Below are 14,630 nucleotides of genomic sequence, written 5' to 3' on the forward strand. Positions count from 1 at the left end.
CATACAATTTACAACAATGCATTAAATCCATTAAATTTAATAAATAATGAATTTCTACTATACGTACTTCAATAATGTAATCAAACGAAAAAATTGTCATGCAATCTTCTTAATCTTAATAAGCATCAATTTTATGCTTAAACTTAATTAATTTTGTAATGCAAATATCAAATAATGTTGTTGTTAATTTAATTTGTAACTTCTCATTTTTCGTTGTGATTATTTTGTCTTAAACATGAAGATTTTTATGCAGAAAAATGTACGATTTCTTCAAATTTGCTTTTTGTCAATATTTGACAGTGGAGGTAAGACACAATGTGAAGAATTGCTGTTAAGATGTTACTGATAATAGCGAATTCCAGTTTATTATCAGAAAACGCTCACGCTCCCAATTAATTGTATATTATCAAGGAAATCGCATAAATCGAAATGTTTAACTAAAGACATACAATTTACAACAATGCATTAAATCGATTAAATTTAATAAATAATGAATTTCTTCTATACGTACTTCAATAATGTAATCAAACGAAAAATTTGTCATGCAATCTTCGCAATCTTAATAAGCATCAATTTTATGTTAATTTAATTAATTTTGTAATGCAAATATCAAATAATGTTGTTGTTAATTTAATTTGTCAAACTTCTCATTTTTCTTTGTGATTATTTTCTCTTAAACATGCAGATTCTTATGCAGAAAAATGTACGATTTCTTCGACTTTGCGTTTTGTCAATATTTGACAGTGGAGGTAAGACACGATGTGAGGAATTGCTGTTAAGATGTAACTGATAATAGCGAATTCCAGTTTATGATCAGAAAACGCTCACGCTCCCAATTAATTGTATATTATCAAGGAAATCGCATAAATCGAAATGTTTAACTAAAGACATACAATTTACAACAATGCATTAAATCCATTAAATTTAATAAATAATGAATTTCTTCTATACGTACTTCAATAATGTAATCAAACGAAAAAATTGTCATGCAATCTTCGCAATCTTAATAAGCATCAATTTTATGCTTAAACTTAATTAATTTTGTAATGCAAATATCAAATAATGTTGTTGTTAATTTAATTTGTAACTTCTTATTTTTCTTTGTGATTATTTTGTCTTAAACATGCAGATTCTTATGCAGAAAAATGTACGATTTCTTCAAATTTGCGTTTTTTCAATATTTAACAGTGGAGGTAAGACACGATGTGACGAATTGTTGTTAAGATGTAACTGATTATAGCGAATTCCAGTTTATGATCAGAAAACGCTTGAAGTTACCTGAAGACGCCTCGAAGAAAAAATATTGGTTTATGGTGAATCTCCCGAGCTATTTTCTAACACCTGCAATAATGCTTTTCACTCTACCTCTTCTGTTAGTCTTCATGCTAATCCGCAAACTGGTGGATGTTGCGCTTAAGAAAAAACACGGATTGGATTATTTGGGTCTTTTGGACGGTTATTGCACTCTACCGCATCTAATATCGGTTCGAACGTTGCCGAACGCAATTAACGAATTGCATTGCATCGAAAGCTTTAAGAAATTTGATGTTTTCTTCGATGAAATCGTGGATCATGTATTGAAAACAGTTTGGTCTAAGGAGTGTTACGACAAACTCTTAACGATTCGAGCCTCGTGTTTCGGGTATTTGTACTTGAAACGTCACAATTTGGATGTGCGGAAAGTTATAAGCAAAGTGAATTCGGAGAGTTTGAACGACTTTCTTCAGGAATGCAACAACGCCGATTTACCTGCAGACGGAAGATTCAATTGGGACATGAAAATTGCTTCGATCGGGGCAGACGGAAAGTATTACTTGTTTATAAGGTTGCACCATTGCATTGCCGATGGAACGGTCATGTACAATTTGGTCAGCAACATCCTTTATAAACTAAATCCTTTGAAAGACGTCGCGGCGCAGGAGATGCGAAAGAAATTAGAGATCGAAGCTAAAAGAATTGGCAGCGTGAAGCGAATCAACAAACTCAACATCAATTACGAGAAACCGAACATCTTCAATGTTTCTAAATCGTACAAGACAAATATAGTGTATAAAACGTACCATCTTCTACCAATCATCGATGTCATCTGCAAGAATACTAATACATCTTTCCAACAAGTGGTCTTAACTGCTTTTGGCGCGGCTATAAGCAATTACATGGAAGCTAACAAAATTTTAAAAATTCCCAAAAAGATCGGATGTGGATATCCGAAATTGACGGACGTTGATAGAACTGTTAGACTCTTCGAGAACCGAAAATCTTATGTCTTTGGAGGAAGATTTGCTGGTACTTTGTTAAACATACCAATTGATACTAAATGTAGTTGGAAACAACGTTTGGATAAAACTGGGGCCGCTTTGGAAAGAATCATAACTTCTTATGAAATTCCAGTAAGTTAATCATTAAACGAATCATACAATTATTCAATTATGTTACTTTTAGTTTAATGCTGTATCAACAGAAACATTCATCGAAAATTTACCAACGCCGATAGGACGATTAATACTTAAAAATTACAACTATAGCGGAAAGATTTTCAATATTGAAGGTGGTCCAGCTCTGCAACTTTTCAACGGAGATAAATTATTAGATAAAGTTATATTCTTCCCGAAAGTCTCAACGTCTGGTAAATTACAGTCATTATCATAATGTTACTTTCTTAATAAATACGAATTGAATTTCAGGATTCGGATTTACTTTTACCAATTATAACAACAAACTGCAGATGTCTTTAACTGTAAGTCAAGAACAACCAAATGTGGAGGCTAGTCAAGGTATCCTCAATGAAACTGCCAACAATATTTCCTTGATGCTCAAAGAATTTACCTATTAATCCTTAATATTATTAAATGTTTTGTTATTTATTTTCACAATAATATTTTACTTTGTCTACTCATTCCACCTGAATAATTCTCGCTGAAATTCTTGAAAAACAAATAATTAAAATTTGAAAATCATCTTGCTTTAAAAACATACCGAAAAATGTCATAGCACAGCAACTTACAAACGTTCAGAACTTTATGGAAAATTACCTAATTAATCTTTAAACTATTTAATTGTAGTGCTAATAATTAATTTAATAGTCATTTATAGATAAGCCCTTAATTAATAATTATAATTTATAATATGGTGACGCAAATTAATTCATTTTTTGCGTCTGTACTAAAAATATCATATTTTTAGCCATCTATGAGCGTTTGTACAAAGGTTATAGTTCAGCACTTTCTGCGCTGTTCCAATGATGACTTCTTAATTAGAGCCTTAATACAGACTTCTAATTAACTAAAATTGGCGCTACTCAATAGTATTTTGATAACTAGCTCTCATTCATAGTTTGAGCTGATAGTAACTGTAGTGTTCATGATTGAATATTAGATCAACGCTCCATCTAGCGTGAATCTTGTAAATTAATTTACAGTTTAATTTTGTTAATTAAAAAACTTATTTATGGACTAATTATTACCAATTTTAAGTATATGAGTTAAAACGTTGTAAAATGTTCTTTAATTATTTATAAATTAAAATTTTAACTTATTATTTACTGATGTATTTTTATCTTAAATATTTGATCTTGCTGGTTCTTAGAAGGTTCGGTTTTAAGATTCTTTTATTTAATTTAGGTGTTACAGAGTTATTACTTATGTTAATTTTTGTGGCTTTAAGAAGGATAAACTTAGAAATTAAATTTATAATGTATTAGTGCCATCTGTGAGGAGTTTTGAAACTACCGAAAATGCTGAGTTTTCTTACTTGACATTCTTTTGACAGTCTGACAGTGCAGTTTATGTTGTTTTGGTGCGAGTCCCCGAAGTTTTAGTTTTCTGAGAAAATTATAAGCAGAAGTTGAAATGCCTTTGGAGAATTTGGAAGACCAAGGTCTGGAGAAGAACCCCAACTTGGAGTTGGCACAATGCCTCTTCTTGCTGAGCCTCCCTGATTTCAAGAACAACCGCAACATACATCAGACAATTTCTGATGCTATTAAAAAGGATGGTAAATAAGTTATAATTATTATTTGATGTATGTATATTAATGCTGTTTCCAATTAGAAATGGCCCCATGGTATGAGATTGTGTGTCGTGAAGCGGGATGGAAACTGGATTCAGCCTACTTGAAACAAATGCAGGAAAAGAACACAGTAACTGTCAAAAAATTGGATGAGACTATTGAAGATGCAGAGAAGAATCTGGGTGAGATGGAGGTGCGTGAGGCGTATCTGCGGAAGGCTGAATTCTACAGTAGAATTGGAGACAAGGATAATGCAATCACCACCTTCCGTCAGGCTTACGATAAGACAGTATCCCTGGGTCATAGATTGGATATCATATTTCACATGATCCGTATTGGGTTGTTCTTCATGGACCATGACATTATTACAAGAAATATTGACAAAGCTAAAATCCTGATTGAGGAGGGAGGAGATTGGGATCGTAGGAACAGATTAAAAGTATATCAGGGTGTTTACAGCATGTCCATCAGGGACTTCAAGACTGCTGCCACCATGTTCTTGGATACAATCAGCACATTCACGTCCTATGAGCTCATGGATTACAAGACCTTCGTCCGTTACACAGTTTACGTGTCTGTAATCAGTCTGCCGAGGAACCAATTGAGGGATAAGGTTGTTAAAGGATCGGAGATTCTGGAAGTGCTGCATTCTGAGGCTTTCGTTAAAGATTACTTGTTCTCTTTGTACAATTGCCAATACGCGGACTTCTTCACTAATCTTGCTGAAGTCGAGGAGGTCCTTCGCAAGGATTACCTGCTTCATCCGCATTACAGATTCTACGTGCGCGAGATGCGCATCCTTGCGTACACACAGCTACTGGAATCTTATAGGTCTTTAACACTGCAGTACATGGCTGAAGCTTTCGGTGTCAGCAAGGAATTCATCGATCAAGAACTATCGACTTTCATCGCCTCTGGTAGGCTGCACTGTAAAATCGATCGAGTCTACGGAATCGTCGAAACCAACAGACCCGACCTGAAGAACGCACAATTCAACTCTGTCATAAAGCAAGGAGATTTACTGTTGAATCGCGTTCAGAAATTATCTAGAGTTATTAATATTTAAAGTATTTTTTAACATGTATTTCTCAAATAAAAATTGTGAATTATATTTGTCTTTTTGAAATTAAATAAAACTACTGTAATCCACGCTATTTATTGTATATCTTTCTACACATTTATTAAATATTTTTCATAATAAGTAACTTGACTTCGTTACGGTCCTGTCTCGTCTCTAATGTTGGTATTATTGTAGATGACCTTAAAATACTTAAGCAGTAAATAATCAGTGCGATTAGTGTGTGTAATGTAGATAGGTCACGTAGTTTCTTGATATTTTTTCCAGTTTTGTGTTAAAAATAATAGTAAAATGAATGTGGTTTTCGTGGATGAGAATCGCGTGGAATCCTTGCTGGATTGGGATTCGACGTTGGCAGCCGTTGAGGCTTCAATGAGCAGAGTTTCTCAAGGGCGGGTATTTCAAAATCCTCGCACCTACACCACGGTTGAAAAAACCCAAACAATGTTGTTAACAATGCCTGGACACTTGGAGGATAGCAAATTCGGAGCTTTGGCATGTAAATTAGTTACAGTTGCCGATGGCAATGAAAAATTACCGAAACCGATGGCTAACATTTTGGCAAACATTGCTATGTTCGATGAAACTACAGGCGCTTTAAAAGCTGTACTTTCTCCTTAATCATCACTTGGATTAATTCTAATTAAAGTCGTTGTAGATTGTGGCTGCAACTGCAATAACAACTTGGAGAACCGCAGCCGCTTCAGCCGTTGCCACAAAGTATCTTCACGATGGTAAACAGAAAACAGTTTTGGCTATCTTAGGAGCCGGAGTTCAAGGCAAAAGCCACGCGCTCGCTTTCCAACATTTCTTCAACTTCTCCGAAGTAAAATAATAACAATAATAATTAAACCATTTTATATAATATTTCGTTTTGTAGGTGAGAATTTGGAATCATTCAGTTAATAAAGCTAAAAAACTGGCGGATGATTTAAACTCCGAATTGAAGATGGACGTTTTCAAATACGCTTCCAGCGCGCAAGAATGCGTTGAAAATGCTGATGTCATAGTAACGGCGACTTCAGCGCCTTCGCCGATTCTGAAACGTGATTGGCTTAAAGACGGTGTACACATAAACGGTATTTGAATGCGAACGATCGTATTGTTTCTATGGTGTAACCATGGTGATTTCAGCTGTTGGAGCAAGCACCGGGTGTCATTACTGCGAGTTGGATGAAGACATTTACAAAGATGCTAATATTTACGTAGATTATTGGTCTGGAGCGAATACTGAATTGGCCGGTTTACTCGACAAAGGATTTAAATTTGAGTGCGAAGTTGGAGATTTGGTTAATGGTAAAACGCGGAACCCTCATCCATCGAAAGTAACGATATTTCAAAGTTTGGGTAAAGAGGAATAATTATTATTTACAAAGAACGAGTGTTTTACAAATTTTTCTTTCAGGAATGGCCGTCGAGGATTGCGCCATGGCCCGCATGATTTACGATAAACATTGCAAAAATTAAATTGTTTTCTTGAAAATAAACAAATTTCAATTATTGATATACTTTTTATTTATAACAAATTATTTAAAACAAAATATTTACATAGAAACACAGTAAACAAATGAGTTTAATTATGGTGGAAGAGACGGTTACTATTTTTGGTTATAAGAGTTGACACTTTTGTTGTTGTTATTGACAACAGACTACAGTTAATTTGAAGTTCATTAAAATCTATACATGAATAAAAAAAACTATAATAAACCATTAATTGCAAAGAAACTAAACGAAACACGTGAAAGTATTTCTACACAATTTATAATGTATGACTACTCCATCTGTTTGCTTTTGCGTAATAAGACCGTATTTCAATAACGCCCAGGATCCGAGCTGAAAAACAAATAGCATGAAAATTTTTGTTTGAACACTTGGTGGAAAGCGAATTTTCTTTTTGCTATATTTAAAAATTCATATCTGCATTCCATTTCCATTTGAAGAAGAAATTAAAATAAAAAGCAAGAAAAATACAGAAAATTTAGTTCATGTTGAATTATGCGTACCTGGATGTTACAGTATCAAAGACAAAAGGATGCAGAGTTGGTTGGACTTTGGCCAAACGGAAAAGTATATTATACTGCATTGAGAATTCCGTAAAAAGTTGGGAAGGTCAACGAAAAGAAACCAAAAATGAAAAAAATATATCATCTTTTCTAGTTGAAGAAATAGTGGGAATCAATAATCTATATACATATTTGATTTATTCAAATTTATGTTTCATAGCACCCGTAGGACGTAATCAGGAGAGTTATGAGAAAATAAATAAATATATTTATAGAAATCAGGTCACTTGAAATCTGCATATGACACAGCTAATAACACGAATTTCATACGCGAATTCGAAATCAACGACGTGAATTTAATCCATTTTCTCGATGTGTTAATAAACATGTATATAGTATTATTATTATTATTATTACTGGTCTATTAATAACTAATATAGTTTAGATGGAATGCCACAGTCATTCTAGTGTATGAAATCAAATATTCATATTTACTGTTTAAGCTTTTCATATCATTAAATTTATTTCCATTATTTATCTGAAATAAAAATAATTTAAATGAAATTGAAATAAAACTATGAAATTTTCAATTAAATTACTTTTTTTGTATATAAATCTCTGCAATATAAAAATTGCTTTAATAATGTATGAAAGGGTTTATTCAATTTCGTCGAAAACGTACAGCTTCATTAATTTAATCATGTTTCAACTGAATCCTTAAAATTTCAGCTGATAAAATATAAAAAAAACAAATCATGAAGAATACGAGATTTTTTTTTAATTTAATTAACTATTTAAATATTTAGTTTTCTAAACGAAATATTGTTACATAATATGTTTTTTTTTCTTAAAATCTTGTCATCTTTAAGTTCTTGTAAATGCGGGGTTTGTTTAATTACATTAAGATTTCCTTACCTGTGAAATTGTAATTTAGAAACGTGAATCCTCGTTCTTTGAGTTAAACCTTGATGCTTTAGTTGATTCCTACCATTCTACTAAAGCACAATTGTAATAGATACGGATCACCAAACCTAATGAAAATCCTTGCTTAACTTTTGTAAAACGTCAAATATTTAATGGATGTCATTTGGTAAAATTATTTTAATGGAAAATGGCTGAAGGAAATGTTGTCATGGAAACGTTTTGATATCATCATAAACAAAGTGACATCTTATTAAAGTTTTCTTATTATTACATAATAATTTGAAATAAATATAGAAATTAAAACTTAAAAGTTAACATTTGTTCTTGAAATCTTTTCTTATTAGACAAATGACGAGATTAAACAAATTTTAAGTTATCATAAAGCGATGTTTGTTTAATTACATTAAGATTTATTTACCTTCTAAATTGAAATTTAGGAACGTAAATCCTCATTCCCTAAGTGAAATCTTCATGCTTTAGTTGCTCACTTCCATTTTACTAAAGCGCAATGGTAATAGATGCGGATCACCAAACCTAATGAAAATCGTTGCTTAACTTTTGTAAAACGTCAAATATTCAATGGATGTCATTTGGATGTCAATTATATAAATAGAAGATGCCTAAAGGAAATATTTGTTGTCATGGAAACGTTTTGATGTTATCATAAACAAAGTTAAATATAGTTTTTTTTTTATTATTACATAATAATAAAATTACATTAAGATTCCTTTACCTTTGAACTTGTAATTTAGGAAGTGAATCCTTATTATCTTAGTTAAAGCTTAATGCTTTAGTTGATTTATTCCATTTTACTAAAGCACAATAGTAATAGATACGGATTACCAAACTTAATGTAAGTCGTTGCTTAACTTTTGTAAAACGTCAAATATTTAATGGATGTCATTTAATAGAAGATGGCTATTGTAAATGTTGTCATGGAAATGTTTTGATGTTATCATAAACAAAGTGACATCTTATTAAAGTTTTGAATTTGAAACTTCAAGTGAGTTTTTTTGAAACAATTTTAATCAATAAATCTACACAGTTTTGTTTTATTTTTCAAAGATGCGATTAGTAAGAACTTTTATATTTAATTAAATATTTTTTTTTTAATTATTACTTAATAATTTGAAATAAATATGAAACTAAAACTTGAAACACAAAACTTATCATTTATTCTTAAAATCTTGTCTTATTAGACAAGTGATGAGATTAAACTAATTTTAAGTTCTTGTAAATGCGGGTTTTGTTTAATTACATTAAGATTCCTTTACCTTCGAAATTGTAATTTAGAAACGTGAATTAAACATTGATGCTTTAGTTAATTCCTACCATTCTACTAAAGCGCAATGCTAATGGGTACGGATCACCAAACCTAAATGTAAATCCTTGCTTAACTTTTCTTAAACGTCAAATATTCAATGGATGTCATTTGGTAGAATTATTGTAATAGAAGATGGCTGTAGGAAATGTTGTCATGGATACGCTTTGATGTTATCATAAACAAAGTGACATCTTATTAAAGTTTGAAGCGACATCAAATAGAATTCGAAGTGAGTTTTTTTAGCAGTTTTAATCAATAATGTTCAATACGGTTTTGTTTTTGCTATTAGTAAAAGTTTTGTGTGCAATCAGGTTACCTTTTTTCCACGTTTAAATTAGACCCCGGTGTCTTGTCCTGCTGCTCCTTTACCGAGGCTCGGGTCGGTCGTCCTGCAAAGGGTGGGGGTTCGAAAAGCAGGATCGGCGTCCCGGCGCCTAGTCAGTGCACCCTGACGCTGGGGAACGGTGAACATCTACACGCCGCACACGTCCGTCGCCCAGAATTTGCGGAAAATCGTAGCTGAAGCCTCGGAGAACATACATCCCCGGAACTACCAGGTAAGAGAGAAAACAATTTCATTGATCAATCAAAACCACTTGATTATTATACATACATATTTTTTAAATTAAACTATTTGATTTCGAAAAACTATAAAACTAAATCTAAAGTAGCAATAACCTTTTTATCCCGATTTTTCTTCGGCTATAAATCGGTGCCAGAGGCGGATTAATTCCGATCCACTTAACGGTTGGGACGTTTCAATTTGCTAGAGATGTGGGTCGAATGAGAGGGAAAAAAAAATTATAAAAATGTGCGTCCGGGTCGAGAATTAACTTTTATTTACTTTTTATTTATTTAACTTCAATCGTGATTCAAGTTTTTTGTTGTTGTTGCGCAAAACGAAATTGAATAGAGTGTTAGTTTGCATTCGTAAAATCTGCTTAAAGAAGTTTTGGTCATTCCAAGATTAACATCGCCTTTTACAAACGAATACACGAGATTTCGAGAAATTGAGAATTATTGACAATTTTACAAGTTTGTTTGAAAAAAAAAATGCATTCAATTATAAATGTCCTTTTAATTATTAATATAGTTGAAGTTTACACTTTAAGTTCAAAAATTATATATTTTATAAAAGACTTAAAGCGAATTTGGAAATTAACAATAAAAAAATTATATAATAAAGGTATTATTATGTATATATAATTAAGTATATATTTACTAACATTATATAAAATAAATTTTATTTACTATTATATCAACTACGAAATAAATTTCTATAATATAGAACATTTATCATATCCACGAACACAGTAATATAATACATCACTAATATGATAAATTACAAACGTCTCGCAAATGGTTATGTTATAGTATCAGCATTAAGTTTCAGTCATGCTTTTTGTTTTTTTCATAAAAAAAGCAATATGAAAAATGAATTTAGATGTAAACATTTTCAAGAACAAAACAAAGTTTTCTATTACAAATAGAAAATCGATTAGCTCGACTATACGATGTGTATAGACAACTTCTTAATTGTTTGTGCGTAATATCAGTACAAAGTTTCGATAAACCAGACAAGTTTAATTTGATATTCTTTAGAAAAATCTATTGATTTATTAAGTTATTTTGCATCGATTTTTTTGCATGAACACCTGCGTTTTAATTGAACACCTGCATGAACTCCTACGTATTAATTGAACACCTGCGTGAACACATGTATTTGAATTGGACACCTGCATGAATACCTACGTATTAATTGAACACCTGTGTGTACACCCGCATGAACACCTGCGTTTTAATTGAACACCTGCATGAATACCTACGTATTAATTGAACACCTGCGAGAACATATGTATTTGAATTAAACACCTGCATGAACACCTGCGTGAACTCATGTATTTGAATTGAACACCTGCGTGAATACCTGAGTTTTAATTGAACACTTGCGTAAATAAATATATTTTGTTTATATAACATTTATAAACTTAATTCTATTCAAATTAATAAATTATATGATTTATTTTTTTCATTATGAAAAAAATAATATATTTTTGTCAGTGTTTAAAATTTTTTAATTTACAATTATAATTTTCGAAATATAAATTATACTTTTTGTAAATATAGTAAATATAATCGTTTGGGACAAATATTAGCTTTATAATTTGCACATTAACATTAATTTTAAGCATTTGCAACAACTTTTATTCATGTTTTCTCAAAAAAAAATTAAACGCTTCAAAACTTTTATACATATTTTATTTTTCATGCTTTCTGTAGATTACATATAAATAATTGATTTAGTTCCAGTATGCATTGAATAACTTTGTAATTGGTTTTTTGTAATATCAGTATTGAATTTAGAAAATTTTCATTAGTTTCTTTTGTATTTTATAAAATAAAATATTAATTTTGTGTCAATTATATTTACTAAATGCTAGATTGTAATTATAAAATTCAATTTTTGATTAGATAATTTCATTAATTTATAAACGTTTGTTTAGTATTTGTATTAAAATATAAAAATTACATAAATTTTTATGTAAAAAATTAATGATTTTATGACAAAATCGTAAAATTACATAAAACACTGTTCAAATTGATACATAAAGTTCATTAATTTACAAAAGTTTCGTATTTTAAAATGAATAAAGTATAGGAAAGTGTTCAACGCTTTTTATGTGGATTTAAGATTGAAACTCGATTATGTTCAGGATATGACTGGATTAGTTTTGATGCATTGATTAACTTGTCCAAAGTACAAAGCCGAGCAATATTAAACGCGTCTGTTTGTGCTTTTGGTAAACACGATGCAAGAACGAACGCACACGTTTGGACACAAAGAGACCGCATGTAGTGTGTGTGTGTGTTTGAATTACGAAACTCCGATCCTCCGAACAATTAATACCGAATGATGTATGATGCGCTTTCGCATCTTAACAATCCAGATTTATGAAGTAAAGCTAAACCTCTGCATACTCAATATGTTCCATTCAGATGTAATTTAATTATGTTAATATTTTATTATTTACCTTTGGAATTTGTAATGAAATATTTTAAAAATCGTGTGAAGAGAATAATGGTTTCCTGCAAATCCTGCTAATGCGAAAGTATACATAAAAAAAACGGAAGCAAGTTTATATTACGAGTTTTACTGCTCGTACATTAATGTTATACTTTAAGCCAGTGGTTTCCAAACTTTATGTTACTACGTCTCCCTTTAACAAAAAAATATAATCTTGACACCTTCCCTGTTTCTAAAAATAATCGTATGTGACTTGTAAAAATATTTCACATGTGATGTTAAAAATTGCGTAAAGATCTCTGTGAACACTTGCGTTTTAATTGAACACCTGCGTTTATATTGAACACCTGCGTTATACATGTGTGAACACCTGCGTTTTAATTGAACACCTGCGTTCATAAACACCTGCGTTTTAATTGAAAACCTGCGTAAATGCATGTGTGAACACCTGCATTTTAATTCAAGAACTGCGTAAATACATGTGTGAACACCTGCGTAAATACATGTAAGGACACCTGTGTTTTAATTGAACACCTGCGTTTTAATTGAACAACTGCGTAAATACATGTGTGAACACCTGCGTTTTAATTGAAAAACTGCGTAAATATACGTGTGAACACATGCGTTTTAATAGAACACCTGTATGAAAACGTGCGTTATAATTGAATACTACGTGAATACTTGCGTGAACTGTACGTTTTTCACACAGCTTAATCAGTTTATTTTATAATCATTTATAAGTTTTATCAACTTTTTTAAAATTAATTTCTTGTTTGATTAGAAAAATATTAATATATAGTTATATAATTATAAAAATGAAAGTTTATAATGATATAACGAAAGCTGATGGATCGTTGCCAACAAATGCCAACTTGATATAAATAATATAGAACTTTTTTTTGTAGTTGCATCATAAATTCGTACAATACGAAACTTCGTAACAAATAGTAAACTGTTACTCTGAATGTAATTCAATATCTGTATTCAAATATATTTCATATATTATGTGAGAATTGCAGAATGATTTATGACTGTTTGTGAATAACAACAAAAAAAAATAGGAAAGTTATTGCTAAAGAATATTGCGAAGAAAATATGGACGAAGAAAAAAAAACAGTGAAAAAGCCACATCAATATCCGAATTGATGATCGTCGGAATGATGGCGTTTCAAGCTGAAAGGCTGTATAGACGGAGTAAAAGAAGAAAAAAAAAAGAAAGGAAATAAAACGTATAAGAGAAGCCGTGGATCGGGATTTCAATCAGACGGTAATGCTCTATTTGGGCCAAACATGTCGGGTCGGGTAATTCTGAGGTCTCGTCTTAGGAATGGATGATGATGGTCCAGTGCTAGAAATGGGATCGCACGTCGTTTCCACTTCAACTGTTCTGATTAAAAAATTGCGACGCGTAATAAAAATTGAAGAATTTTTATTTAATTGATCTGAACATGAAATTTTGGATGGTACAGTAATGCCTCGTAACTTTGCCAATATCTGTTTGAAACCGGACTAATCGAGGACTTTACAACCGCATAATAAGAAAGAATAAGAAAAAATAAAAAAATAGCAAGCCTTCAAACTTATATAATTCATTGACGAATCAACATAAAAATATCAGATATAAAATTAGAAAAGATCAAATTCAAATATGCTTTGAACATTGTAAACAAATAGTTTTATCACAAATCATAAAATAATGCGATGCTTTCTCACCTGAAAGTTATAATTTATTGTTAAGTTGTTAATATCTTAAGAACTTCCACATCTATGTTTTGCAAAAATGCAGTAAGGGAAGAAAGCGCAACTATAAATGAAAAGGTCAAATTGACCTCGAATGAATGAAATGCAACGATGTCATCGGTAGTTTATCCAATGAGACAATTACATTGATTAAACCCAAAACAGCGTGTTTACACACCGTACGTTTACATAATATATATATAGAATAGATTTGTGGCACGGGAATCGCTGCGATTTTCGGAGGTCTTACCATAAATTCTGGGATTTCTGCAGTTTAGGATTTTGCATTATAATGTGACAATGAATGGATCGCTTCTAAATTTAGGATTTATCAACAACATTATCTGTTTGATTTGTTTTTTTGTTCTTCATCGCAGTGCGAAAAACTCAATATCGTTCCAAATGCAATTTATCGCGCTCGCATATATTTATAGAGCGCATTCAAAATTTATAATGCAACAAACTCAATTACAGTTTAATTTTGTTCACAACTTTAATCGAATTTTTCTTAATTGCAACCACATCTTT

General features: G+C 31.2%; 3 protein-coding genes and 1 long non-coding RNA gene across 6 annotated transcripts; 3 read left to right on the top strand and 1 right to left on the bottom strand.

Annotated features, from left to right (window-relative positions):
• Positions 1-126: 126 nt before the first annotated feature.
• Positions 127-2,864, top strand: LOC108566672. 3 transcript variants are annotated; one of them, XM_017926661.1, is made up of 4 exons: positions 127-305; positions 1,251-2,390; positions 2,443-2,626; positions 2,685-2,864. In XM_017926661.1, exons 1-4 carry the CDS (start codon positions 258-260, stop codon positions 2,831-2,833), a joined length of 1,521 nt encoding a protein of 506 aa, XP_017782150.1. In that variant the 5' UTR covers positions 127-257; the 3' UTR covers positions 2,834-2,864. The 3 variants fall into 3 exon arrangements, with proteins under 3 accessions (XP_017782150.1, XP_017782148.1, XP_017782149.1); XM_017926659.1 differs by lacking the exon at positions 127-305 and adding an exon at positions 570-1,193; XM_017926660.1 differs by lacking the exon at positions 127-305 and adding an exon at positions 570-749.
• An 881-nt stretch (positions 2,865-3,745) lies between these two features.
• Positions 3,746-5,119, top strand: LOC108566675 (26S proteasome non-ATPase regulatory subunit 6). Its single transcript, XM_017926662.1, has 2 exons — positions 3,746-3,993; positions 4,050-5,119. Exons 1-2 carry the CDS (start codon positions 3,849-3,851, stop codon positions 5,072-5,074), a joined length of 1,170 nt encoding a protein of 389 aa, XP_017782151.1. The 5' UTR covers positions 3,746-3,848; the 3' UTR covers positions 5,075-5,119.
• Positions 5,120-5,248: 129 nt separating this feature from the next.
• Positions 5,249-6,553, top strand: LOC108566671 (ketimine reductase mu-crystallin). Its single transcript, XM_017926658.1, has 5 exons — positions 5,249-5,692; positions 5,745-5,912; positions 5,967-6,165; positions 6,221-6,433; positions 6,492-6,553. The coding sequence occupies exons 1-5, from the start codon at positions 5,378-5,380 to the stop codon at positions 6,551-6,553; spliced, it is 957 nt and encodes a 318-aa protein (XP_017782147.1). The 5' UTR covers positions 5,249-5,377.
• A 305-nt stretch (positions 6,554-6,858) lies between these two features.
• LOC108566674 lies at positions 6,859-14,427 on the bottom strand. The gene is made up of 3 exons (XR_001891216.1): positions 14,353-14,427; positions 9,654-9,887; positions 6,859-6,919 (listed from the first exon to the last, which is right to left on the bottom strand). It is a non-coding gene; the product is annotated as an uncharacterized LOC108566674 (long non-coding RNA).
• Between the last annotated feature and the right edge of the window lie 203 nt (positions 14,428-14,630).

Source organism: Nicrophorus vespilloides, unplaced genomic scaffold, assembly GCF_001412225.1.
Source record: "Nicrophorus vespilloides isolate i.1.1-1 unplaced genomic scaffold, Nicve_v1.0, whole genome shotgun sequence".
Taxonomy (NCBI): domain Eukaryota; kingdom Metazoa; phylum Arthropoda; class Insecta; order Coleoptera; family Silphidae; genus Nicrophorus; species Nicrophorus vespilloides.